Raw genomic sequence first — 22,754 nt, forward strand, 5'->3', positions numbered from 1 at the left:
TAACAAGAATAAGTAGGGGAATAGAGGGTCTCCATGTCTCAAACCTCTCGTTGGCTTAAAACTCTTAGTTTCCTCTGTATTGAAGCGAACCCAGTACTCCACGGTGGATACACATTGCATAACTAAGTTCACCCAGTTTTCTTGAAATCCCAGTCTCAACATAATCTCCTTCAAAAAAGGCCACTCCACTCGGTCATATGCTTTGTGCATGTCCGGTTTTAGGCGCCAAGTAGGGGTTCAGGCACCCACGCAACCACACTCTTGGGTCCGGCCCAAAACGCACGCTCCCTGGCTCCCTCCTGGCTCGGTCACCTCGCTTCACAGCTGATGAACACGGTTGATCATTCAACCATTGACTTTAGAAAAAAACATGAATTAAAAAATGTACATGATTTTTTTTAAAGTTCATCAGTTTTGAAAACAGTTCATCATAATTGAAAAAAATTTCATTGATTGATTTGCAAAATAATCATTGAATAAAAAAGTTTATCAATTTTGAAAAAAAAGTTCACAAATCTGTCAAAAATTTCATTGATTTTGAAAAAAAAAGAGTTCATAAATTTGAAAAAAAATGGAGTTCTTTAAAAAAATTCGCAAAAAAACATCTAATTTTTAAAAACAAGAAATTCTTTATAAAGAGAAAAACCCAAGTAAAACCGTAACTGAACCACAAACCAGGAAAACTGGTTTGGGAAGCTTCCCAAAACTAGGCTTTCACGAACGTGAGAAAAGAAATAAAAGGCCTGGCTGGCACGGCCCAGATGGCCAGCTCTGTTAGCGACGCAACAGCTGGACCAGCACGGTCCGGCCCAGGAACCCTCTCGTCACTCCCTGTTGTTGTTGTGTGACCCCTCCAACGAAACCCCTGTCCCCATCTCCTCCCACCCCGGCGGCCGCACCCCCGCCCGCCATGGCCCCTTCGGCGTCACACCTCGTCGACGAGCTCCTGGAGGAGATCTTCCTCCGACTGCCCACCCCGGCCGCGCTCGCACGCGCCTCAACCACCTCCCCCCGCTTCCGCCGCATCATCACCGACCGCTCCTTCCTCCGCCGCTTCCGCAAACTCCACCCGCCGCCGCTCCTCGGGTTCGCCGACGAACGTGCAGGCTTCCACCCCGCCGAGGCGCCCCATTCCTCCGCGCCGCTCGCCCGTGCCCTCGCCGACACCGCTGATTTCACCTACTCCTTCGTCCCCAAGCCCAGTAATGATCACTCCTGGCGTCCCTGCAACGTCCGCGACGGCCGCGTCCTCCTCGAGAGCAGCCGATACGGGACCTTCAGAGAGCTCGCGGTGTGCGATCCGTTGTCACGGCGCTACGTGCTGCTTCCGCCCATGCCCGAGCACATGTCAGTCCAGGAACAGCGCCCTTGGGAATTCAGGTCCATCCTGGCTCCCATTGCCGAGGAGGATGAGGATGAGACGTCGTTCAAGGTGATATGCTTTGCGGACTATGAAACCAAGCTGGATGTGTTTGTCTTCTCTTCAGTCACACGCCAGTGGTGCATTGCTGCATCTCCCAGCTGGATTTCTTTGGGCGCGGACCGCCCATGGGGGCTGCGCGTGGTGTTTGGGGGATCCCGTGGCTTCTCCTGTTTTGACTATGTACGTGGCTGCTTCTACTCGGCGTCGCCATGGAAAGACAGGTTGCTCGTGCTGGACACGCGGACAATGGAGATTTCCACTGTCAATGATCGCACTGGCTACCATATGCAGCTCAGATGGCTCCCTGGCCAGGCAGAAGGAGTTTCTGCCAGAGACAATGGGCTGGGCAGACTCCGCCCTGCTCAAGTAAGAAGTCTGCCTGCCATTGTAGTGGGTAGAGAAGGAGCACTTGAGATGTTTTCTCTTGTCGGGGATCACAGTCCAAATGGATCGTTTCATCTCTATCACACAGCTCAGGATACTAACAGTGAATCTCCCAAGGAATGGCAGCTGGAGAACATTATACAGTTGCCTGGCCAGTATGATTATTTCACCTTGGGCGCGGCTGAGGGATTCTTATTCCTTGGAGCCACTTCAGAAGACCAGTTGGATATTGATGAAGACTCACCAGTGTGGTTGTCGAAGACTGACTGGGATGTAGATTATTTTTCGCTGGATGTCAAGACTTCTGAACTTGCAAAGGTTTGTAGGAGGAGGAGGGAATTCTTCCACTATGAAGATGTTTACTGGTACTTTGGCTTCCCTCCATCTTTGTCAAAACCGAGTATATGAAGCGGTAAGTCCATTTTTGCTCATGTTCGTTGTGCTTTGCTGCCCTAATTGTTCATGCAGCAAAATATTGTTTTATGATATTATGATAACTTATCAAACCAGGGAAGGTGGCCATGATTTCATTTGTCTCCATCTTGTTCAGCAACTGCCATGTGACCGCAATTTCATTTCATTCCAGCAAAGACATTGTAGGCCTTGGGAACATGAGGCTTTAATTTACCATTCAGATCTTTTGTTTTTGCTACCTTTTGTCTGTATCGCTTCCTAACTGGAACATGATGGCTCTTGGACTCTTTGAAATAGTGACCGAACAGCTTATGTGCTTTGATTCTTTAATACTGTATTTTCAGTTTTGCATATCAGGCCTTAGCCTACCTATGGTAGCAAATCTATTGCATATTGTGAGTTTCTTATTAGAGTTAACTAAAACACATCTGCAGGGACAAACACATTTGGAGTCTCTTGTTTGGGCTATGCGATGCTTTTGAGAAGAAATGGAGGATATACAAGATGGTGATGCAAATATGCTGGCTAGATATAGTACTCGAGCCCTGGTATTATTTATCAGGAACTATCCATTATGTGCTTCACTATATATGTCCGTGTGCAGCATATTTCAGCGAGACATGTTGTAGGAGGTGAATTTGTATATGTACTTTGTTGTAGGCAAGCTTAATTTTATCGAACTCTAATATGTAAGAGTCATGTGTTGGGAGATTGACACACCCTAAACCTATTTGTGGTGGTGTGTTCACATGCCTGGACCTAGTTGTGGTTGCAGCCACAAACAATATGCTTCTGCTCGCTATGTTCATCCAGCTTCCATGCATCTGATGATTCATGACTGTTTTAGTTTTTTTTGCTGATGCTGTTTTCAGTGTTTATGTGGGGTACTTTTTTGAAGTCATTTTCAGTGTTTACCTTTTCAGAGTCAGGAATGCAAATTTGATAATGTCCTGTTCAAGTATATTTTGAAGCAATCCACAAAATACTCATTGTCACTCTGATTTTAGGCTGGCACAACACACTCCACTCTGCCAAAAGTATTAAATTGTGTGTTGCATTCGATGACAATAGCAAATGCAGAAGTTCCAATGATAAAAATTCTGTGAACAGTCTAAAATTTTGCATACTGAACCTGAAACGTTAAGCCCTAGAAATCAACCACCTGATTGAACAAGTCCAAAATCTTTTAAGCACCGACAATTGCCTCTTGAGTTATTTTCATCCAAGAATCACTGACAAGTTATGAACATTCTACAAAATTAATACATGCAGAAATTTTGCATACTGAACCTGAAACGTTAAGCCCTAGAAATCAACCACCTGATTGAACAAGTCCAAAATCTTTTAAGCACCGACAATTGCCTCTTGAGTTATTTTCATCCAAGAATCACTGACAAGTTATGAACATTCTACAAAATTAATACATGCAGAAGGTAGATGACAACAAGTCATGAACATTCCAAAGAATTTTGAGCTATCTACATATCTCAAGCAAATTTCGCAGCCTTCCTTGATGACCAACAAAGATTTTGAGCTATCTACGTATATCACCAATATAGAACATCTCAGTGCCAGTTCACCTTGGTGAATCCCATCCCCAATATGAAATATATCAGCTCCTTTTTCCTCACTGTAATGGAGTCGAGACCAACTGGCGAGTTTTCTCCTTGATCATGTTTGAGATTGGCTGCCAGCCCATCAGCCATGGCTTCCTACTTGCAGGGAGCGCAAAATTGAGCTCAAACATCTCCTTGCTGATGTTCCCACCCTCACAGAAGCCAACCAGCCGGGCCACTATGTCGGCGCTCTCTTCAATGTGCGCTTTGTCGTTGGGATCTGCCCAGAGCTTGTTCACAAGCTGCAGCTTCCGCTGCTTCGCCTCGAGGGGGACTTGCCATTTGATGAAGAGGCGCTCCCGCTCCTCTTCTGTCAGCCTTGAGCCCATCCTTCTCGCAAGAAATTCTCGCTCATTCCTCAACGCCTTCATGCTGCAGCAATGCACAAATGGATGGAATTTGTAAGAAGTAAGAAAACCATTTTGGAGACAAATAACACCTACACGGGACGAGTTGAATGATGTAGGTAACAAAGCAGGGTAGAACAATATCACCAAAAGACACTAGAAGCATGTCGGTTTGTCATCGTATTTACCTTGAGGCTAGAGAAACTGCTGGGTCATCACCAAGTGCAGCAGGGCTTGCGTCACCGACCTCAGCGAAATGCTGCTGCAGCCATGTCAATCTTCTGACTTCAACCTCGATGTATATCTGATCAGCCATATCCCCTCTGAATAACAGGTAGAACTGGGTCCTGTGTATGATTGATACATGACAGAGATCCCACAATTGTATAATGTGCTGCATCTGCTCCTTAAATAATATCTCCCATGATTCAGGACCATCCTGTTGAGATCCAGCATTTTCAACTGGATCTTCATCCATCTCATTTGCTTTGCCTTCGTTAGATTCCAACTCCAATACCTGTAAGAACATTCCAAGAGAACATGTTTTAGCAGGGGAATAAAGATAATTTCTCGACATAACAAATTGAATGTGTGTGCAAGATCAAGTGAGATCAGAAACCAGAACCTGGCAGACAAGTAGCTGCTTTTGGTACTGAAGTTTTGCCACTCTCTCCTTCAGTTCAGTGACATAATCCCTAATACTTCTCACGTTTTCTTCGGCGGCATTTTGGAACATCTTCTGCATTCTTTTCATGTTCACTGAGCTGGATCGCCTGTAGCGTGGAGTTTCATCACGTGATGATAAATCCCCAGTGTCTCCACTCTTGGTGGGAGTAGCCTTTTCTGAACCCTCGTGGGACACCTTGTCCCCCTCTGGAGCCCTATTTTCAACTTCCAACTCCAAAGGCGTGCTAGAAGAATGGGGAGAGCAAGGTGCTCTTATCAGATTTGGTCTGTTGCTTATACCCAGTGGAAGAAGCGTCCTCTTCTTCTTCTTTGATCTGTTGGAGTTCGGAGTAGTCTCAACATTTGGAAGTGACATCACCAATTTATCAATAGATCTCTGCACATTTTCTAGTTTTGCCTCAAGTTTGGCAATGTCACTGTCCTGCAGATGAAGTCTAGTAATTTCATCTTTCAAATCAGACCCATTTCCTTCATCTGTAACCATCTCAACATCTCTGTTCTCAGATCTAACAGACTGCATCTCCCTGATTTCTGCCTGAAGTTTAGCAATAGTTTCTGCTGCATCTTGGTTCCCATGCTTGTGGCATTCAACCTCCTTGTGCAGTACATCAATTGCTCGGTTCGCTTCAACCTCAAGTTGTTGTTGTAGCTGCTCAAGCTTGCGAATTTCATGCTTTAACATAAATGGAGCAGTGGATGATTGTCTAACCGAGCTCCTTATCTTAATCTTATTATTACTTGGCTCAGAGAACGTGAGGCACTTTCTGGTCTTTTGTGGTGAGTCAAAGGGATTCCACCCCTGCAATGAAAGCATGGATTTGGATAATATTTAGTTTACAGTTGCAAGTCAGAACTTCAAAAGTTCTGGAAGAAGAAAGGAAGAAAGGGCCTTACTGGCTGGTTATCACCCGTCCTTTTTTGTATTTCTTCAAGTGCTAACTGTGCGCTATCTCGTTGCTTCCGTAGCTCTTCCATCTCCAGTTCCATCTGCATGGTTGTTTAGGACCAGTTACAAATGATAATGTTCTTATTCGATGAATTCTGAAAAGTCAAGAGTATTTCACCCTTGGTCAGAGACCTTACCTGCTTAATCTTTCTGGCGAGGATATCAGAGGAAGAGGAGGCACGGTCAGGGGTCCTCAGTTCTGCTTCTAGCCTAGCAACTTCTGTCTGTAGATGCTTAACAAGTTGCTTATCGGATACAACCTGTATGGGCAATGGAGTAGTGAGTTGACTTCAGCAACTAAAGGTAAGACAAAGAAATGCAGTCTCACTTGACTCTTACCATGTTAACTTTTGCAGTATTTGTGACCTCCTTGGCACATGTCGCAAAGAATAAAGTATTCCTAGATTGTTCTGCATGTGTTAGGGCTGGGCTCATGGTGCAGATGATGGCTGTTCTTGCATTTCCACCCAAAGAAAGCTGCAGAATACGGGTGAGCTTTGAATCCCGGTAGGGTATGTGGCCACTTCTCTTCTCTGAGCTGCAATGCAAGTTTACAATTATTTCTTTTGGAGTTCCAATAACGATGGCCTGTTCTCACTAGATTTTTGCTATTTAAATCGAGAAAACCGATATCAATGACATGCAATACTTTTACACACATAATGTGAATGACATTTCAGCAATTATATGCATTCTAAAAGAAGATGTAGCCACTTCTGAAACATGAAAAACATATCTTCTTAGCAAGAATATGTTCATCTTAATAATTTCAGCAATTTTATATTGTAATAATTAGAAGTGCAAAACCTTAGTGTTTCACTTAAAATAGTAGCTTAGCAACAATATGTTCTGTCTGATGCAGTTCATGAGCACTTGTGCTGTGCACTCTCTTGTGAAACTCATTAGGAGGCAAGTGCCCACTAATTTGCTGAGAGGCGCTACATATCCAACAGATAACAAATATAATTCATACTAATGAATTAGTTGCAAGTAATTTGGGGACTCATTTCATGATAGTGCAGAGAAGACGCTACTAACAGTAAATACATCTGATCCAAACCAATGATGTACAAGTGGAAATTTTGTTTTTGAGAAATCCAAACCTTAGCTTTCGGATGACAGTAGTCAAAGTCAACAAGCTGCGATTAATATGGCCGCCTTCTTTCAATCTTGCACCAATTGCATGTGTTTGTGCAGCACGCTCGCTTCCAGCAAGGTCAACAAAATTCTGCGAACAAAGCAAAAGTTAATTTGAACGGATTGACCATAATCAGCATACCATTCTCCAAAAGCAGCAAAGTAAGCATACCAAGTTAGCAACAAAAGATTTAACACAGCCTGATGCTTCACGGAGCCTACTCTCCACAGTCTGGATATACATATACACAAAAGAAAGGTTAATCATCTCCTCTGTATGCTTTCCTCACAAAGATCGAATCTAAACCAGAATGGTTCTTCTTATACATACCAGCCTAATGATTTGGTGCGAACGTGAACTTGCGTCGTTTAGTGCAGTTTCCCCAACCTGTCTTTGTTCTGCAGTTATTTGGAAGCTCATTAGGTAACTATCACTACACTATCTTCTTCTTTTCTAAGATGGTAGGCTATACATATGTAGCAGTACCTTCACAAATGCCTATTAGATGCCTTAGATGTTGGCTATCCTTGGCGATTTCTTCATCCAACTTCTCCACGATGGTTCCTTTCTGTTTAATCATATATACATATTATTTCATTGCTGCTGCATGAAATAGGACTTATAGTGTATTAATTCGACAAGATTGCAAACCTCAGGATCATCTAACAAGCGAAGGGGACCAGAGTCAGGTCGTAGAAGATCCTTCACATTCTCATTGTATATTTCCATAGCAGATATCTTGATAATAAATTCCCTTTCAGGATTCTAAGCAATCAACAAAAGCAAGAAAAAGTCATGGTTTGCTTCAAACTTGTTAGAAAACATTCTTGGATAACTGCTCAAAATGATTTGCTTCGACAGATCTGCACAACTGAGCCTATAAAAAAGACAACTACTCACGTTTTCGATGTGTTTGTAAATGTCACGGACAGCGCTCTCTGTCACACCTCTCATGGTGAATGTTTTGCCACTGCTTGTCTGACCATAAGCAAAGATTGTGGCTGCAAAACCAAGACAAGGAAAGGGTCACTCACAGATCGACGTTCCACTACAACCAAGCTACAAAGTGAGCAGCAGTATACCATTGATGCCTCTCAATGCAGACATAGCAACATCCTTAGCTCCATCTTCATAAACCAAGTCTGTCTGGCATGCTGGCCCAAACACCTTATCTGCAAAGAGATACAGGAATGAATTGGTTATTCAGAAGGTCACTTTTACGATACAGAATTGCTTCAGCTATTCAGTGATGAATCGTTGGACAGTGTACCAAAAGTGTAGGAGGTGGGTGCTGCCCGGTCCTGTGACGGACCCGTGTATAAGATTGTCTGACTGTCAGCGCATTCCCATGCCACCTTCTGGTCCTTCATGGCCAACTCCCTCTTGCTCAATGGTCGCACCCTCACAGTGACAAGGATCTTCTCCTCCTGGGCTCTGGAGCTGCCACCAGGGGTAACCATTGGTGTGCGTTGAATCTTTGATGCAGGGGTGCTTGGTGTTGGGGGTCTCGATGTACTCATTTTGTAAAATCCCCGAGGTCCTTCAAGTCTTCAATGTGAAGTGGACCCAGGAAGGATGTGCAAAATAGCAATTATCCAGCTTCCTCAAGAAACTAGTCTGGGAAGGGACACCAGGATCTGCAACAATGCAACAATGGTCAGGTTCAAAATTCCTAGAACAATAAGATTAATATCATATAAAATGAAGTGGCAGCTCATTATCATTCATCATAAACAAAAACATTGACAAATTGCCAAGGAAATTGAAGGCCTTGTTGGGGGCCTGAGAAATACTTTTACTTCCGGAAGTAGTATGACACATCGATCTAGCTAGCTAGCAGCAGTTCGATATTTCAAAAAAAAAAGTGTCTGATCGTTCGAAAGGGAACGCCAGATTCAACTACACAGCAGTTCAAGCACAGATCCGGCTTTTCTCCATTTCAAAGAGCGACGATTACATGAAGCGAATCCAAAGAAACGAACTAATTTACAAGCAATCGGTCCTAACCACGTCGCACGGCACGGGTCACGTTCCCATGCCGCCTAATCAAATCACCCAATCCGTCGTGGTTATTAAACAGAAACAAAAGGACCGCCCAATCAACCACCGGGGGGAAAAGGAAACCTAATTAATAGCACACTACGCTTATTATACAGAAACCAAAAAGCACTTCCGGCAACTAATTTCCAAATCTGCAGCGCCCGCGGACGGGGGGAGTCGGAAATGCCGGCAGCCACTTGTCCATCGGTCGAGCGCACGGCATCTATGACGGCCGCCGGCTCCGCCGCAGATCGGAGCACCGGGCGGCCTCAAGAGGGCTCCACTTGCCGTTCCCGGGCGCAGAAGCCAGATGGGGCACAGACGAATTGGGGGGAAAGTCTGCTGCGGGTCAGGCTCCGTCACGAGGGTAGAAACCACTCACCAGAGCAGCGATCCGAGGACGCCCGCCGCCACCGCCGGTGCCGGGGCGCGAGGCGAGGACGAGGAGTGGGACGGCGGGGAGGCTTGTGCTGCTCCCGCTGGCGGTGCGGCGCTCCCGTTTGAATTCTCCGGCTGGGGAGAGAGAGGGGGAGCGGGGTGGGGTGTGGGGTGAGTGAGTGAGGCGAGGAGGCCGCAACGGCACTTTGGGTTTGGGAAGGTGTTTCCGCAACTCGCCGCTTCTTGATGGCGCCGCGGGTGCCGCTGGCAGTGGGGCCCGTTCGCCGTTCGGTTTGACCCCACGTGCTTCCCGATGGGGTTGCTCCTAGGATGCCAGCCACCTGGCTCGTGGACCCCAAACGAGGTCCAACGGTCGACTCCACGGCTTTGAATTAATCACGCTGAATTCCATTTACCTCGTTCTTATTACACCAAATTAAATCTCATTGAGTGTTTTGACTCTTCCCCACTACATCAAGTATATTTTCGACTTACTGCCTCCGTCCTGGTTTAATAGCCATCCTCGTATTTTGGGTCGTATTTTGACCATGATTTTAATTAACTATAAAAAAATACTCCCTCTGTTCCTAAATATAAGACCTTCTAGTAGAGATTCTAATATGGACTACTACATACGAAGCAAAATGAATAAATCTACACTCTAAAATATGTCTATATAGTACATTTGTATGTAGTTCGTATTAAAATCTCCAGAAAGACTTATATTTAGAAACGGATGGAGTATAAGTTACACATAGCAAAAATAATGCCATTGGAAACTATACATGCAAATACGAATCTAACAATATTTTTTTATGACATGCATTAACTCCTACTAGTCAAATATGTGGTCAAAGTTTAAGCCAAACTACAATGGGGATTACCAAATTCAAACTAAGGTAGTAGCGTCTCTAGACCGATTCAAATTGGTCCAAAAATATTCAACTCGATGGAGCATTTTTGGACCAATTTGCATTGTCGAGTATTTTTAGATCAATTCAACTCGGTCAAACATTTTTGGACCAATTTGAACCGGTTGAGCATTTTTAGATCGGTTCAATTCATTCAGGCAATTTTAGACTCAATTTATCCAATTAAGCATTTTTTAGATTAAGTCTATTCTCTGGAACCTGGTTGAGGAGAGTCGGACATGGGGCCCGGTTAGGTTCGGTTTGCCTCATGTTAGTATATATAATTACTGTTAATTAAAGTAGGATTTATATTCCCATTTTTAATGGTTCAAGTAGTTATTGTTATTCTCTAACTAGTAATTGTGTACGTGCAATGCATGTTGATATTAGGGATAGAGTTAGTTGGATGGTGATATTAAGTAGGATGTCAATTACTCTAAAACGATCAAGATTCCCCTTACAAAAAAAAACAACGTCAAGGTGCACACACTACCATCCGTTGGCCTCCTTTTTAACACTCAAAACCTCTATTTCATTTGCGACCAAAGTGACATCCTTCACAATAGGAGGGATGATTTATGGCGGAGCATCATCAATCCAAACACTAGGAGAAGAAAAAATTAGCTAGTGAGACAAGCTCATGTGCTACCATATTAGCTTCCTCAGCATATGATAACATTCATGAAAGATCGCTCCTCCATTGCCGACAAAGCTACTCCCTTTTTCATCGCCTTAATGACATCCATATTGTCAGAATTTACCAGCAATGTATTGCACCCCAAAGATTGAGGAAGGTTAAGCCCGATTTTAAATTTATAACTTCCGTAGATAATACATCCAAACACCATTCAACAGGATTTTCCGCATCCCATAAACTGCCCTGCTGAGTCACTACTTCGGTCTAATTGTGGCGTCTTTGTTGAAGATTTGGGTTGAGGGTCTCAAATGCAAATTTTAAATACAATGGAGGTCAATTACCAAGAAGTACAAAGACTAAATTGCAGAGTGAACTATGTCTAAGGACTTAAACAGAACTAATCTACACGATATGGTAAGCCTGAGAACATATAACTGCAAAATATAGTTGTGAATATATAAATGAGGTGACGTTTGAGGAATCAAATGCAAAACAACCAAAGAAATTAGGTTCTCCATCCTTGGCGGGATTTGATGATCCATTGATTCTGTTTGCTTGGTGGGAGCATGTGTTAGTTCATTTAGGAGTACAGGCTAGTACGACTTGGGAGCACATATTAGTTCACTTTGGGAGCATAAATTTGTCCGGAAACAGTTCATCAAAATATATATCATGGGATCTAGTTTTGAAGATTTCGACATGAGAAATGTGATGGTGTAAACGGTTTGTAACTTTGCATTGCCTGGTTCACGGGAATTTTCATTTTGAAAAAGCAAGTTTACGAATAAAAAGAACAAGCAACCAACCTCCCATGGCAAAAAGTACAACTTAACCAGTAATTTCGGTAAGAGTAATGCTACACGTACAAACGAGTTACAAACTTTTACAAAGAAGATTAATTTGATTGGTCAATAGGTGGCGAGGCGGCCCACTCCCCCTGAAAATTGGGGGGGGGGGGAGGGGGGGCAAGTTTATGATTGGTTAGTAGATGAAAAAAATCTTAATCAGCGTGTAATTGCGTGTAACTCTTTGTATGTTTAGCATTATTGTTTCAGCAATCTCCGCGTAAACATGAAGGAGATTCAGTCCACGCGATCGATCGGAAACACAACAACACATTACATGCATGCATCCCCTCTTGCAAACTAAACACGCATCACATTTCTTATTATTCGAACCAAACAAAGAGGACTACGTACGTGCGTACGTAGCTACATACGTTCATCCGCGCACATACAAAGATCACATGAACTAAACCGGAGATTTATTTTATTCGAGAAGTACCCTGGAAGAAGCTAGCTTCCAGATCATGGCTCCTGCTTGCTAGCCAAGCCATAGCCAGCTAGCTAGCTAGTTGTGCACCTCAGTGCGGTCCATGGCCTCCGGGACGTCGTTGGCGGCCCGGCAGCACCGGATGCAGTCGCCGTGGTACCCACGGCGGCAGCAGCCCCACCGACCGCACGGCCCGTAGCCGCCGCCCCCGCGGCCCGGGTACCCTCCGCCTCGGCCGCCGCCACCCCAGCCGTCCTGGACGCCGGCACCGTTGGTGTCCACCTTCCCCTCCTTGTCATCTGCACGCGATCACACATATAAGAAGTTATGAACACGTACGCACGCGAATGCTGAAAATTATAAGAGGTGAAGAGCAGGGAAGACAATGGAGCTCACGAGTTTGCTCGGAGGCCGCGGCGGCGAGGAGGACGGCCGACGCGAGGAGAACGGCGAGCACGAAGAGAGCCTTGGTGGACGCCATTACCGGTCGATCTAACAAGAGCTAGCTAGATGGTGCAGTGAAGAGTGGAGGATGCGTTGCTCGTTTGTGGAGAGTGATGAGGAGGGTGAGGCTATTTATAGCGTCAAGCGAGGGCACAGGTAAGCATGGGAGCGGGAAGAGATGAGGAGTGGGCGAACGTGCATGCATGCAGCGATCAGATTCACGTGCATGCAGCGACCAGGCAATGCGAAGTCCTTCGACGGTTCGTGCAGATTCATATGCGCATCGTTGTGCACACACCAACACACGTATCCCTTACTTTGTTCCCCATGCGGATACTATACTTACTGACAATTTTTTAAATAAACTCATCATCCTCTGGGTCAACAAACTCCTCATCGGACGAATCCATCGTGTCTGTACAAATGTGAGAAAAAGTCTAATAAACGGTTTGGAGATTTATGACCTGTTCGGCAATCCACCGGCTCCGAGAATCTACGGAGTGGCTGTTTGCTCGCTTCAAGATTTTGAACTACAGCTCTGTCCGCTCTCGGAGCAGAGCTGTGGAACGGAGTGCCACCAAACAGGCCCTTAATCAAACAAATGGTGAGCGAGTTGCATGATGGCCAGAGTAGGGCATACCGGGGTGGGTGGGTGTGCGCGTGTGTGTGGGGGTGGGGGGGTGGGGGGAGGGCACTCCGGGTAGGGGTAGCGGAGCCTAGGGTGGTCGCAGAATGGGGAGGGCATAATGCAGACACAGACAGAATATGAGAGGAAAAAGGCGGGCCAAGGCGAGGGAATGGGGTTTTAGGGGCTTTCGGATAGCCCGGACAAATGGATTGTGTACAATTACACCGGCTTTTCTTCATTCGAGCGCTATCTGAACTGTTCGCCTGACCATATGAAACAATTTAGGGGTTCGATTGGAGAAGTTCTTACACGGTCATTAGGTGCTACTTGCCAATTTCAATGAGTACCAATTAACGACGTAGCTCGCATTGTGTCCGACGATTTTGTCACGTGCTCTCCCAAGTTAAATGGAATAAATGTGTTCCGTTTCAAAAAATAATAATGAGAGTGAATTCTACTTTTTACTCTGTAGTTGTACATTTCTGGCACATATTACCTCATTTAGTGAAACTTCTATCGAAATATCAGACTTTGGAGACTTTTAACACGGTTTTACCTTGGTTTTGCATTTTTCTAGATAGGAAAGGCTTGTTGCGTCAATGATTCGTAAAAAATATGTAAAGATCGAAGGGCATCATTGACGATCATCTTCAGACTTTTCTTGTCCATCTGTTTCATTCCTCCTCCTCATCCACATATTATTGGACCTCGAACGTCACCTCACACCTTGCCTGATGGACACATGTCAGAAAACAACGATTTGAAGCTTCCAAAAAGGGTATTATAGACGAATTTTCACTCGATCGGATAATTAGCGTCCCAAATGTACAACTACAAGGTAAAAAATGGAATTCACTCGAGAAAAAGGAAAAATCAATGGCAACAAATGGCGTACTGTACCCCCATGTACGTACGCGATCACATGGAGCACACAGCGGCACTGGTCCTACGACTACGAGCACACATTGGAGTGTCGGAGAGAGACCACTTCCCTTTGGCATCTCTGAATCGTAGTTTGAATTGGGTTGCCCCGCCTGCCTGCTTCTGATTCCCATGTTCGAGCCCATCATCCGTTGTCCTATCTGCACATACACGCATAACTTGGGCTGCTGCGGTGTCATTCAGCGAACCTACCCAGCTCACCAGGCTGCAAAACGAACCAGCTCGAACTCTGAAAAATACATTGATTACTACTTTAGTGATCTAAAAGCTCTTATATTAGTTTACGGAGGGAGTACATCCGTATGTAGTTTGTACTGAAATTTCTAAAAAAGACTTGTACTCCCTCCGTCTCATAATGTAAGACGTTTTTTGACAGGGAGTATATACAACATGTGTAAGAGAGTGATGCTCGTGTACGGTTAGCCAAGTTTATACTGTACTTGCACTTGATGAATGTCTCGATGGCGCTGAATAAAACAACCATTCAACAGCACCAGCTACCAACTGTTAGTCGACCATTACTCACTAGTCACTACTGCTCACTGTCAGCAGAGCAAACGCTCGAGGACTGTTGCTGTATCACGTGTCAGGATATGATACTCTGCGGTAGTCCTGAAGCCGCACAGTCAAGGAAATTTTCAACTAGATGGATCGCCAATCCTGCATGGAGAAGGACTCTGAACCCGCACATGCCATAGCACCATCGCAATTTATATACACAAGTAGAGAGGGACTCCTGATGGACAATTTAAGTGCTCCAACCAAGTTAAAAGACAAGCAAAATCGGCTCGTTTTCCGCCATATAGCAAGGAAGCAACCTTGACATCAGAAGCAGGGCAACGGAAGGGCTCTGGCGTGATCAGTCAGTAGGAAGAAGTTGAGTGTTTGATTTCCAACAACGTCGGAGCGCTCAATCGCGGGGCTGCAGCCTTGATATGTACTCGTCATACAGCTTCGCTGCTCCCTCCAAATCGCCGAGATCAGCGCAGCAGTCGGCTATCGCGCCGTAGGCCTCGGTGCAGCCAGAATCCTCGCCGGTCTCCTTTGATAGCGCCAGAACCTTGTAGTACCAGCTCATTGCTTCTCTGTACTGTCCCAACCTTTGCAGTGATGCGCCTAAGACAATAAATACCAAGCAAAATGAGGCGTCACAGTGGTTTGTTTACCAACAAACAATTAAGGTTAGTCTAAGCTGTCTCTAAATGAAGCACATGGCAGAAATCTGAACAAACAAACACACATGGAAAAGGTAGGTACATACAGATGTTCAAAGGGGACAGAGAAATGGTAATGTTTTCCAAGGGCATCGAATTTCTGTTATGTAAAAATGGAGAGTGCATCAATTCTAGGTCGATATAAATCTTGCTACTATACTTCAAATCAGTACTTGCTTAAAAGTAATTCCTGGTATATGCAAAAGTGAATGCCCCAAATTATGAAAGCAAACATACATGCAGATAAGATAATAATCCTCTCATGCACAGCTAAAGTGCAGAATCCCCATCTATTGGGACAAATAGGATGATGTTTTACTTACAAGTTTATTACTCTACGTGCAATTGCTCATTATGATTCCGTGCACTACAGAATCTATTCAAGTAGGGAGCAGGAATACAATTGCTTGCAGGAGTAACTTAAACGTAAGGATGGGGAAAATGCAACCTAGCTGAAACAAAATCATACATTACACTTATTTCTTGGGATATTCAGACATTCTGCTATTCTACAAGTTAGTCACCAACACTGTAGCGGCCTAACCACAGAATTATACTTACAATGGTGGAGGGTCAGTATTAATTAAATGCACTTTTGTTTATCAGTGAACAAAAACAATGTGATGCATGATTTTGATTATCAGGAACGGGAAGAAATAAACCTAATCCCCGCGCAGCTTTCTTCTCCTCAAAGCGATCCCCTATGCTTTCTGCAAGCTCCAGAGCCGTCTTGAACTCCACTACCGCCTTATCAAGGTCCTGATTCCTCATATAATTCTTCCCATTTTTCAAATTTACCACCAACTGCTGCTTCCTGGGATCAACAATAACCTCAATTTCTCCTGCTCTCCCTACAGGCGCATAAGTAAGGCCAGGAGCAAACGATTCAATCTGCGCCTGCCTTCTAAGAGCAGTATTAATCTGACGAAGTTGATTGTTCAATCGCTTCAGTTCGTCCTTTCTTTGCCGTGCTAATAATCCTAGAATGTAACATCGGAGAGGGAAAAAAAATAGCACAGCATGAAACGTCTCTCTTCATCAACTATACATAATAGATACTATCAGTTATGCCTGTGGGCATTGGTTTGAGCGTCTTACCACCCACGGCAGCTCCTATTAGAGCGACGGCAATGAAAATCGGCATATTGGCAAAAGAACTAGTTGGTTGACATGTCTCAGCTGATGCCTCAAGAGGCATTATGAGCATCGACATTGTTGAAAGAACAGCAGTTTTCAGCAGGCTAGCATGCGCAGTTTTCTGCAGGCATAGATTATACAGGCAGATAGTAAAGCACAGTCAATAGCAGAGCTGCATCACAACGTAACGGAAAAAACAGAGTAACAACTAACAACATAAGTAAAGAATGTACATTCTGAACATGATTGTGATTCACTCTTGAAATGCTACCACTAAAAGTTGCTTCAAAATATGATGGCTGTGTTCGCTGTGCTCCCACGCAAGAACATGGCGCGTCTCCCTCGGGCGGGAGAAACCTCGTTTATTTTAGCTGCCCAGCAGATTTTTTTTTTTTACCAATGCCTGGAATTGGAGTCCCTATCTATCCCACAGTCCACAGCCATGTTCATAGACTCTCACCAAGAAACGCAATGCTCTATTTGGGTGCTTGGGCATCAGTTCACTAACTCTACAGTTTACACCATGACTGAATTCATTTGGTTATCTTGAGTCCATAGCAACCCAAACCCCAAAGAATCGTTCGTACCTGGTGATCAGCAAGGATTAGCCCGAGCGCGCGCGTCATCTGCCACGCCTCCCCATTGCTGGCATCGAGGTGCGCGAAAACGCCGCCGCCACCGCCGCGAGCCCGATGAAGGGGCAGGGGACCGAATCGGAGCGGAACCGCCGCGTCTGCTCCCACATGGAGACGGCGGCATGAATAAATCGATGCGACGCTAGCAGAGTGGCATATATGTATAGTAGAATCGGGAGCGTTAAGAGTACGAGGGGCTCACCGCAGAGACGGCCGACGCCGGCGACACGGACGGGTAGAAGAAGAGAGGGACCGGGAGGGCGTCGGTAAGGGTGGCCGGCGCGGCGGTGGGCTGCCGCGCCCCGGTAAGAGGCCGCCGCCTGCATCGCCGGCTCCGGCGGCGCCTCGCGTTGGCTAAGCGGCCGTAGGTGTGGAAGAGTGGGGAACTGGGGGATGGTGGTGTCACGTGACACGCGCCTGCTGAATTGGAACGGCTTGGGAGGTGTGAATGGGCCCGTGGGCTGTGGCACATAGTTTCAGTTCTACCTCCGTCTTTGACTTGCTAGCCGGATAATCCTATTCGAACGCATTTTTTTTAAGAAACACTAACTTTATTAATAGTCATAACAATTACAGGTACACTGATGTGAACCTAAGATCAAAGAAATACAAAGTAACTCTTATGGCTAAGACTTACAATAAAATCTCTTGTAAACACCTTATTTGCGGTATCAATCTTTGCTCGAAAAAGTACTCCAAAGACTTCAGTAAAGAGTCCGCAATTAGACGCATATAGGTACCTACTTAGCGACCGAGCGCATAAACCCGCAGGCGTTATGTACATTTTGGGCCGGCTCGTTCACTTTTTTCGGTTCTGTACCGGTTTTTTGTGTGTTCTTTCTTATGGTATTTTTTCGCCATTTACTTTATTTTTCAAGTTTTTGTATTTTTCCCTGTTTGTTCTTAATTTTAGTTTCATTTTTACTTTTTATTAATTGTTTATAAATCATGAATATTTTTCAGATTCGCCGACCATTATTATGAAATCATGAACTTTTTCCAATTTGTGAACATTTTTTTTACAAATTTATGAATATTTTTTTGAAAACCTGGAATATTTTTTGTGAATCGGCAAACATTTATTAAAATTGAGGAAATATTTAGGAAATTCATGAAGATTGTTTTTCTTTGACGAATTGTTTTCAATTGCATGATTATTTTCTATATTGATAAACTTTTTCTGTAATTCATAAACATTCTCTGGATTTTCAAATGCTTTTTCAGAAATCATGAACATTGCTGAATTCACAAACATCTTTTAAAATTCACTAGCATTTTCTTAATACACAACATTTTTCCAAAATCGTGAACATTTTTTAATTTCCCAAACATTTTTTCAAAATCGTGATCATATTTTGAATTTGCAAAAAATGAGCACACGGTCATTTTATGATTTGTTGCATAAAAAAATAAAAAAAAGTCAGTTTAGAACTTTTTGAAATATGTAATTATCTCTACTACTTAAGAAGAACGTAAGGTTCCCATTTCACCTTTATTCCCGCCACCCCTTCGTCCAGCCTGTATGATAATCAATCACCTTAATTTACTTACCTTCTGAACCAATTCCACTTTTTTTTAAACGGAGGCAAAAGATTTGCCTCGTCGATTAATTAAGAAGAAGAGAATTTCCCGGTTAATTAACAGAAAACCGGGCGAAAACCGATACATATAGATCATATGCGGACTACTCGCTAAGAAAGAAACTCCATGGCCTCACGGTCAACCCAACAAACGTACCTAACACGCAACAACCACAAACCCTTGCACTTCTATGTCGCAAAGAAACCCTCAACAAAACCAATGTTGAATACATCAGACGCCAAGAAATCCACGTAGACGAGCCACTCGGAGATGGAGAACGAAGAGACTGAGTATCCTCCATTAAGCAGCCGCAGACGCCTTATCAATGGCGCCACTCTTCTTACCTATGTTTCTGAGAGCCTTCTTCACCTTCTTTATTTTGCCTATAGAAACCTCATCCACTAGGAGGCAAGCAATCACATTGCGAGACCCAGGACAAGTTGCCTCCAAGGAGGCGAGCAAACGGTCAAGCTTTTTCACGAAGACCACCTCGTCAATACGTGCCAACATAGCGTCACTGTCAAAAGATGGGCGACCGAATAGGCTTCGGCGCCTCAGAAGTAGCTGCCAAAGCACCTATCTCATCAACCTCGGCACCCACGGATGCCACCTAGGCAACAACCTCAGGTGAGAGAGCAACAGCAACGTCCAAACCTCCACGGTCCACATAGGCGAGTGGCTGACTGGGCTCCAACGACAATGGTGAGGTCGCAGTAGGCATCGCCAAGTCCCCTCCAAGCGACCCCATCTCCTTAGGAAGCACCGTCGAAATAGGCGAAGTGGGTTTCCCACAAAGTTTCTGCAACTCAGGCATAATCTGCAGCACCGGAGCCACGACCTCGACAACGGCTTCCCTCCCAGAAGCAATCGGCACGACGGGCAACGGCAACCGACAAGATGTAGCACGAGGGGAGAGATCTCCATACATGCCTGCTTCCCCATCGGTAGAACCAACCAGGATCTCAGGGGACAAGAACAAATCAGGGGCAACCCCAATCTGAAACTCAGGCAGCGAAGACACATCCGGCACCACCTCAAGTTTGGCGAGAGTGGCCTCCACTCTCACCAAAACACTCCCGACTCGCGCAACACAGTCACGAAGCTCAGTGCGAAGCAGCTCGGTCTCCTCCGCCAACCCGACTTGCTGAGCCGAGACAAACTGGAACTGCACGTCTGTCATGGAGACATCACTGGTGGATGGAGGCGGTGGAGCATGACATTGGGCCGGTGAAGCTTGGTGGACATGCTTCTTAGCACAGCAGAAGCGGGCGATGTGCCCAGATCGAAGGTAGTTCGTGCATCGGATTCGATCCCTGCAGGAGTGTGCATAGTGACCTCAACAGAGGCATAGGAAACACATGTCTCTCAACCACGCCGGCGGAGGACGCCACATATTGATAGCAGGGCGACGGAAAGGAACGGAAGTCGAGCGGCGCCCTCTCGAGACAAGCTGCCATCCCGCCAATGCATTCCCACTTGGAGCTTGAGACACAGGGGCTTCCGGCGATGCCTCGCGGTCGAAACATCCTCTCCAATCTCCCCAACCTGGACGCACTGGAGGCGCCTGAATGACGTGTCCGTCGCCCGCAACAACATCGTGGGAAGTTACAGCAGTGGGCACTCCGTTGTCCTCGTCCGAAATGGGGCCATCATAGGCAGCTCCCTGAAGGCTGTTGTATCCAGCAGCAACGACGGCCGGCGTGGTACGCGTCGGAGTTGCCAGGACCAGATCGGACCTGGCCGGCATCTTGGTTGTGGAGGGAAGCTTGCGTGAGGCAAAGCGTTCCCGCACTGCCGGGTCGGCCTTGCGGGAGGCGAGGTAGGCTGCAGCGACGTCTTCGGCAGAGGGCGACAGCGGATGGGTTGGGGTAGTGCCGACAGAAGGAGCCTGAGAGGCCAGTATCGTCGGAGCGGGAGCGTTGACAGGAGCAACCGAGGGGGCCTCCACCGCCCGAGCGGGGTCGCTGGCAGGAGGAGCCGGAGAGGCCCGAGCGGCTGCCAACATTGTAGCGGGGAGGACATCGGCCAGAGGGGCCGTGGCGGCCGCCGACGTTGGAGCGTGGGGAGCCATGACAGCTTGATGGACGGGGAGGAGAGCTGGCGGAGGAGAGAGAGCACGCGACGGGGATTCCGAATCTGGTCTCGCTGGACGCGGAGCAGGCCAGAGCCAGGAGATCAGGCCGGCGGCGGCCGCGCGGCCACGCGCGCGAGCGCTTTCGCCATAGCTCCACCGAGATTTGTTTTACCTTGTTCAATTCCACTTTAATATACTTACTAAACTTCTGATCAAAATACAAGGTAATTCACGGGCAGAATTTAATGAACATTTATTTACACAATCGTATTATTATTGATAGATAAATCACAAGCTAACGTACTAGAATATTTCTATCCCATTGTAACGTATGGGCATTGTTCTAGTTTAAAGAAGAAAAAACAGGAAAGCAAAAAAACAGGGCGCCACACACATGAACCGGCCAAAAGAAGCGCGCGGGGGAAGGGGGGTGTGCACTGGCACGTTCGCCGATGCCTTGCGCGCCAAATAGGAGGTCCCTTACTGGCCCGCTCGTATTTTGGGTCATATTTTGACAATGATTTCAACTAATATAATATAAGTTATGCGTAGCAAAATTAATATCATTGAATACTATCTTCAATTATGAATTCAATAATATTTTTTTTCTATGACATGCATAAACATTTTTCTAGTTAAATATGTGGTCAAACTTTTTTTTACGGGAAAAAATGTGGTCGAACTTTGATCCAAAATCCGATAGATACTAATAAACACATATAGAGATAGTAATACCACGTAAGGAAATGGAGGACGTAGATGACATAGATAGTTGAGAAAGAGAGAGTGTATTTTTACTTCCGTAGAAAGTCTCCTTTTTACGAAAAGGATTAAATCTATTATAAAAATTCATCGGAAGTACAAAACATCTCAAACATAATAAAAATTAGAGGAACGCCCGTGTGTTGCAACGGGACCACATTAACTTTAAGAGTTCAATATTAATATTATACATATCAAGTGACACTGGCGATCTTTTTGGCCATCAAATCCTCACACACACACTCTCTTCCTCCCTCTTCCTCACTCTCTCTCCCTCCCTCTTCCTCACTCTCTCTCCTCCTCTCCTTCTCTCTCTCTAACACACACACACACCCATCTTATTAGGTAAAGGACCATAATCCATCTATTTCACACACACACTAGTGCATAACAATATGGATCATGTGTATTATATTTGCCACCACAACTAAGGGCCTGATGAAGACATGTACCTAGGGTAGGGACACGGACCTGACCGAAGAGTCCTACTCTAGGACATCCCTGGGAGAAATCACCTTTCAATCGACTTGAAGGCACCCCACTCGACAGGTTCAAGACACTCGACCAAGAAGCTATCACTCGACCATGAAGCTAATCACTCGACTTCCAGGAGACCTACAGTCACTCCGCAGGCAAACGGTCAGCTGTTAAGTAGTCTTTATGGTCATCATAGCACTTTATTAGATGCGTTACCAGTAACGCCCAATCTTAAATGTACCTTAAACCCTGCATTACTGAGGGCAGGAGGGGGCCGGCGAACTCTATATAAGCCACCCCCCTCCTCAGTATGAGGGGTTCGCACCCCTGTAATCTATACACGCATAATCCAGTCGACCGCCTCCGGGCTCCGAGACGTAGGGCTATTACTTCCTCCGAGAAGGGCCTGAACTCGTAAACCTTGCGTGTAACAACTTCCCAATAGCTAGGATCTCGCCTCTCCATACTCACCCCCCTACATCACTGTCAGAGTTAGAACCACGACAGTTGGCGCCCACCGTGGGGCTGGAATCTTAGCGCTTAGTTGGAGAAGTTGTGATTTTTCTCGATCCCTTTGATCATGTTTTCTTGCGGAGTTTTGGTGGAGGGCCGCGAGATCCGTCTCGGCGCGCTCACCTTCATCGTCGACGACTCCGCCTGGCTTCAG

General features: G+C 45.5%; 4 protein-coding genes and 1 pseudogene across 5 annotated transcripts; 1 reads left to right on the forward strand and 4 right to left on the reverse strand.

The window, feature by feature from the left end:
• Positions 1 to 831: 831 nt before the first annotated feature.
• LOC125512582 (uncharacterized) lies at positions 832 to 3,029 on the forward strand. Of its 2 annotated transcripts, none has more exons than XM_087526697.1 (2): positions 832 to 2,172; positions 2,656 to 3,029. In XM_087526697.1, the coding sequence occupies exons 1-2, from the start codon at positions 911 to 913 to the stop codon at positions 2,855 to 2,857; spliced, it is 1,464 nt and encodes a 487-aa protein (XP_087382823.1). In that variant the 5' UTR covers positions 832 to 910; the 3' UTR covers positions 2,858 to 3,029. The 2 variants fall into 2 exon arrangements, with proteins under 2 accessions (XP_087382823.1, XP_048533628.1); XM_048677671.2 differs by having other exon boundaries at positions 835 to 2,219.
• Positions 3,030 to 3,545: 516 nt separating this feature from the next.
• On the reverse strand, positions 3,546 to 9,584 carry LOC125512581 (kinesin-like protein KIN-7A). The gene is made up of 15 exons (XM_048677670.2): positions 9,378 to 9,584; positions 8,226 to 8,592; positions 8,038 to 8,127; positions 7,856 to 7,956; positions 7,607 to 7,720; positions 7,442 to 7,523; positions 7,286 to 7,353; positions 7,127 to 7,186; positions 6,921 to 7,045; positions 6,157 to 6,355; positions 5,955 to 6,077; positions 5,766 to 5,858; positions 4,810 to 5,670; positions 4,373 to 4,701; positions 3,546 to 4,209 (listed from the first exon to the last, which is right to left on the reverse strand). Exons 2-15 carry the CDS (start codon positions 8,473 to 8,475, stop codon positions 3,849 to 3,851), a joined length of 2,856 nt encoding a protein of 951 aa, XP_048533627.2. The 5' UTR covers positions 8,476 to 8,592; positions 9,378 to 9,584; the 3' UTR covers positions 3,546 to 3,848.
• Positions 9,585 to 12,059: 2,475 nt separating this feature from the next.
• On the reverse strand, positions 12,060 to 12,757 carry LOC125515898 (uncharacterized). Its single transcript, XM_048681385.2, has 2 exons — positions 12,590 to 12,757; positions 12,060 to 12,492 (listed from the first exon to the last, which is right to left on the reverse strand). Exons 1-2 carry the CDS (start codon positions 12,672 to 12,674, stop codon positions 12,272 to 12,274), a joined length of 306 nt encoding a protein of 101 aa, XP_048537342.1. The 5' UTR covers positions 12,675 to 12,757; the 3' UTR covers positions 12,060 to 12,271.
• A 2,145-nt stretch (positions 12,758 to 14,902) lies between these two features.
• LOC125515789 (protein FLUORESCENT IN BLUE LIGHT, chloroplastic) lies at positions 14,903 to 17,605 on the reverse strand. Its single transcript, XM_048681289.2, has 5 exons — positions 17,396 to 17,605; positions 17,146 to 17,291; positions 16,520 to 16,679; positions 16,084 to 16,401; positions 14,903 to 15,323 (listed from the first exon to the last, which is right to left on the reverse strand). Exons 1-5 carry the CDS (start codon positions 17,517 to 17,519, stop codon positions 15,118 to 15,120), a joined length of 954 nt encoding a protein of 317 aa, XP_048537246.1. The 5' UTR covers positions 17,520 to 17,605; the 3' UTR covers positions 14,903 to 15,117.
• Positions 17,606 to 19,384: 1,779 nt separating this feature from the next.
• LOC147964063 (uncharacterized) lies at positions 19,385 to 20,845 on the reverse strand (annotated as a pseudogene).
• Between the last annotated feature and the right edge of the window lie 1,909 nt (positions 20,846 to 22,754).

This window comes from Triticum urartu, chromosome 6A (assembly GCF_056163025.1).
Source record: "Triticum urartu cultivar PI428250 chromosome 6A, HENAU_Tu73, whole genome shotgun sequence".
In the NCBI taxonomy this organism is placed as follows: Eukaryota; Viridiplantae; Streptophyta; class Magnoliopsida; order Poales; family Poaceae; genus Triticum; species Triticum urartu.

Coding starts and splice junctions, on each gene's coding strand:
- LOC125515789 (XM_048681289.2), bottom strand. CDS start 17,519: ATGCAGGCGGCGGCCTCTTACCGGGGCGCGGCAGCCCACCGCCGCGCC. Junction 17,292..17,395: donor CGGCGTCGGCCGTCTCTGCG/GTGAGCCCCTCG, acceptor ATGTGGGAGCAG/ACGCGGCGGTTCCGCTCCGA. Junction 16,680..17,145: donor TAATCCTTGCTGATCACCAG/GTACGAACGATT, acceptor CTATGCCTGCAG/AAAACTGCGCATGCTAGCCT.
- LOC125515898 (XM_048681385.2), bottom strand. CDS start 12,674: ATGGCGTCCACCAAGGCTCTCTTCGTGCTCGCCGTTCTCCTCGCGTCG. Junction 12,493..12,589: donor CGCGGCCTCCGAGCAAACTC/GTGAGCTCCATT, acceptor GATCGCGTGCAG/ATGACAAGGAGGGGAAGGTG.
- LOC125512582 (XM_087526697.1), top strand. CDS start 911: ATGGCCCCTTCGGCGTCACACCTCGTCGACGAGCTCCTGGAGGAGATC. Junction 2,173..2,655: donor CACTATGAAGATGTTTACTG/GTACTTTGGCTT, acceptor ACACATCTGCAG/GGACAAACACATTTGGAGTC.
- LOC125512581 (XM_048677670.2), bottom strand. CDS start 8,475: ATGAGTACATCGAGACCCCCAACACCAAGCACCCCTGCATCAAAGATT. Junction 4,702..4,809: donor AGCAGCTACTTGTCTGCCAG/GTTCTGGTTTCT, acceptor ATGTTCTTACAG/GTATTGGAGTTGGAATCTAA. Junction 4,210..4,372: donor GCAGTTTCTCTAGCCTCAAG/GTAAATACGATG, acceptor GCATTGCTGCAG/CATGAAGGCGTTGAGGAATG.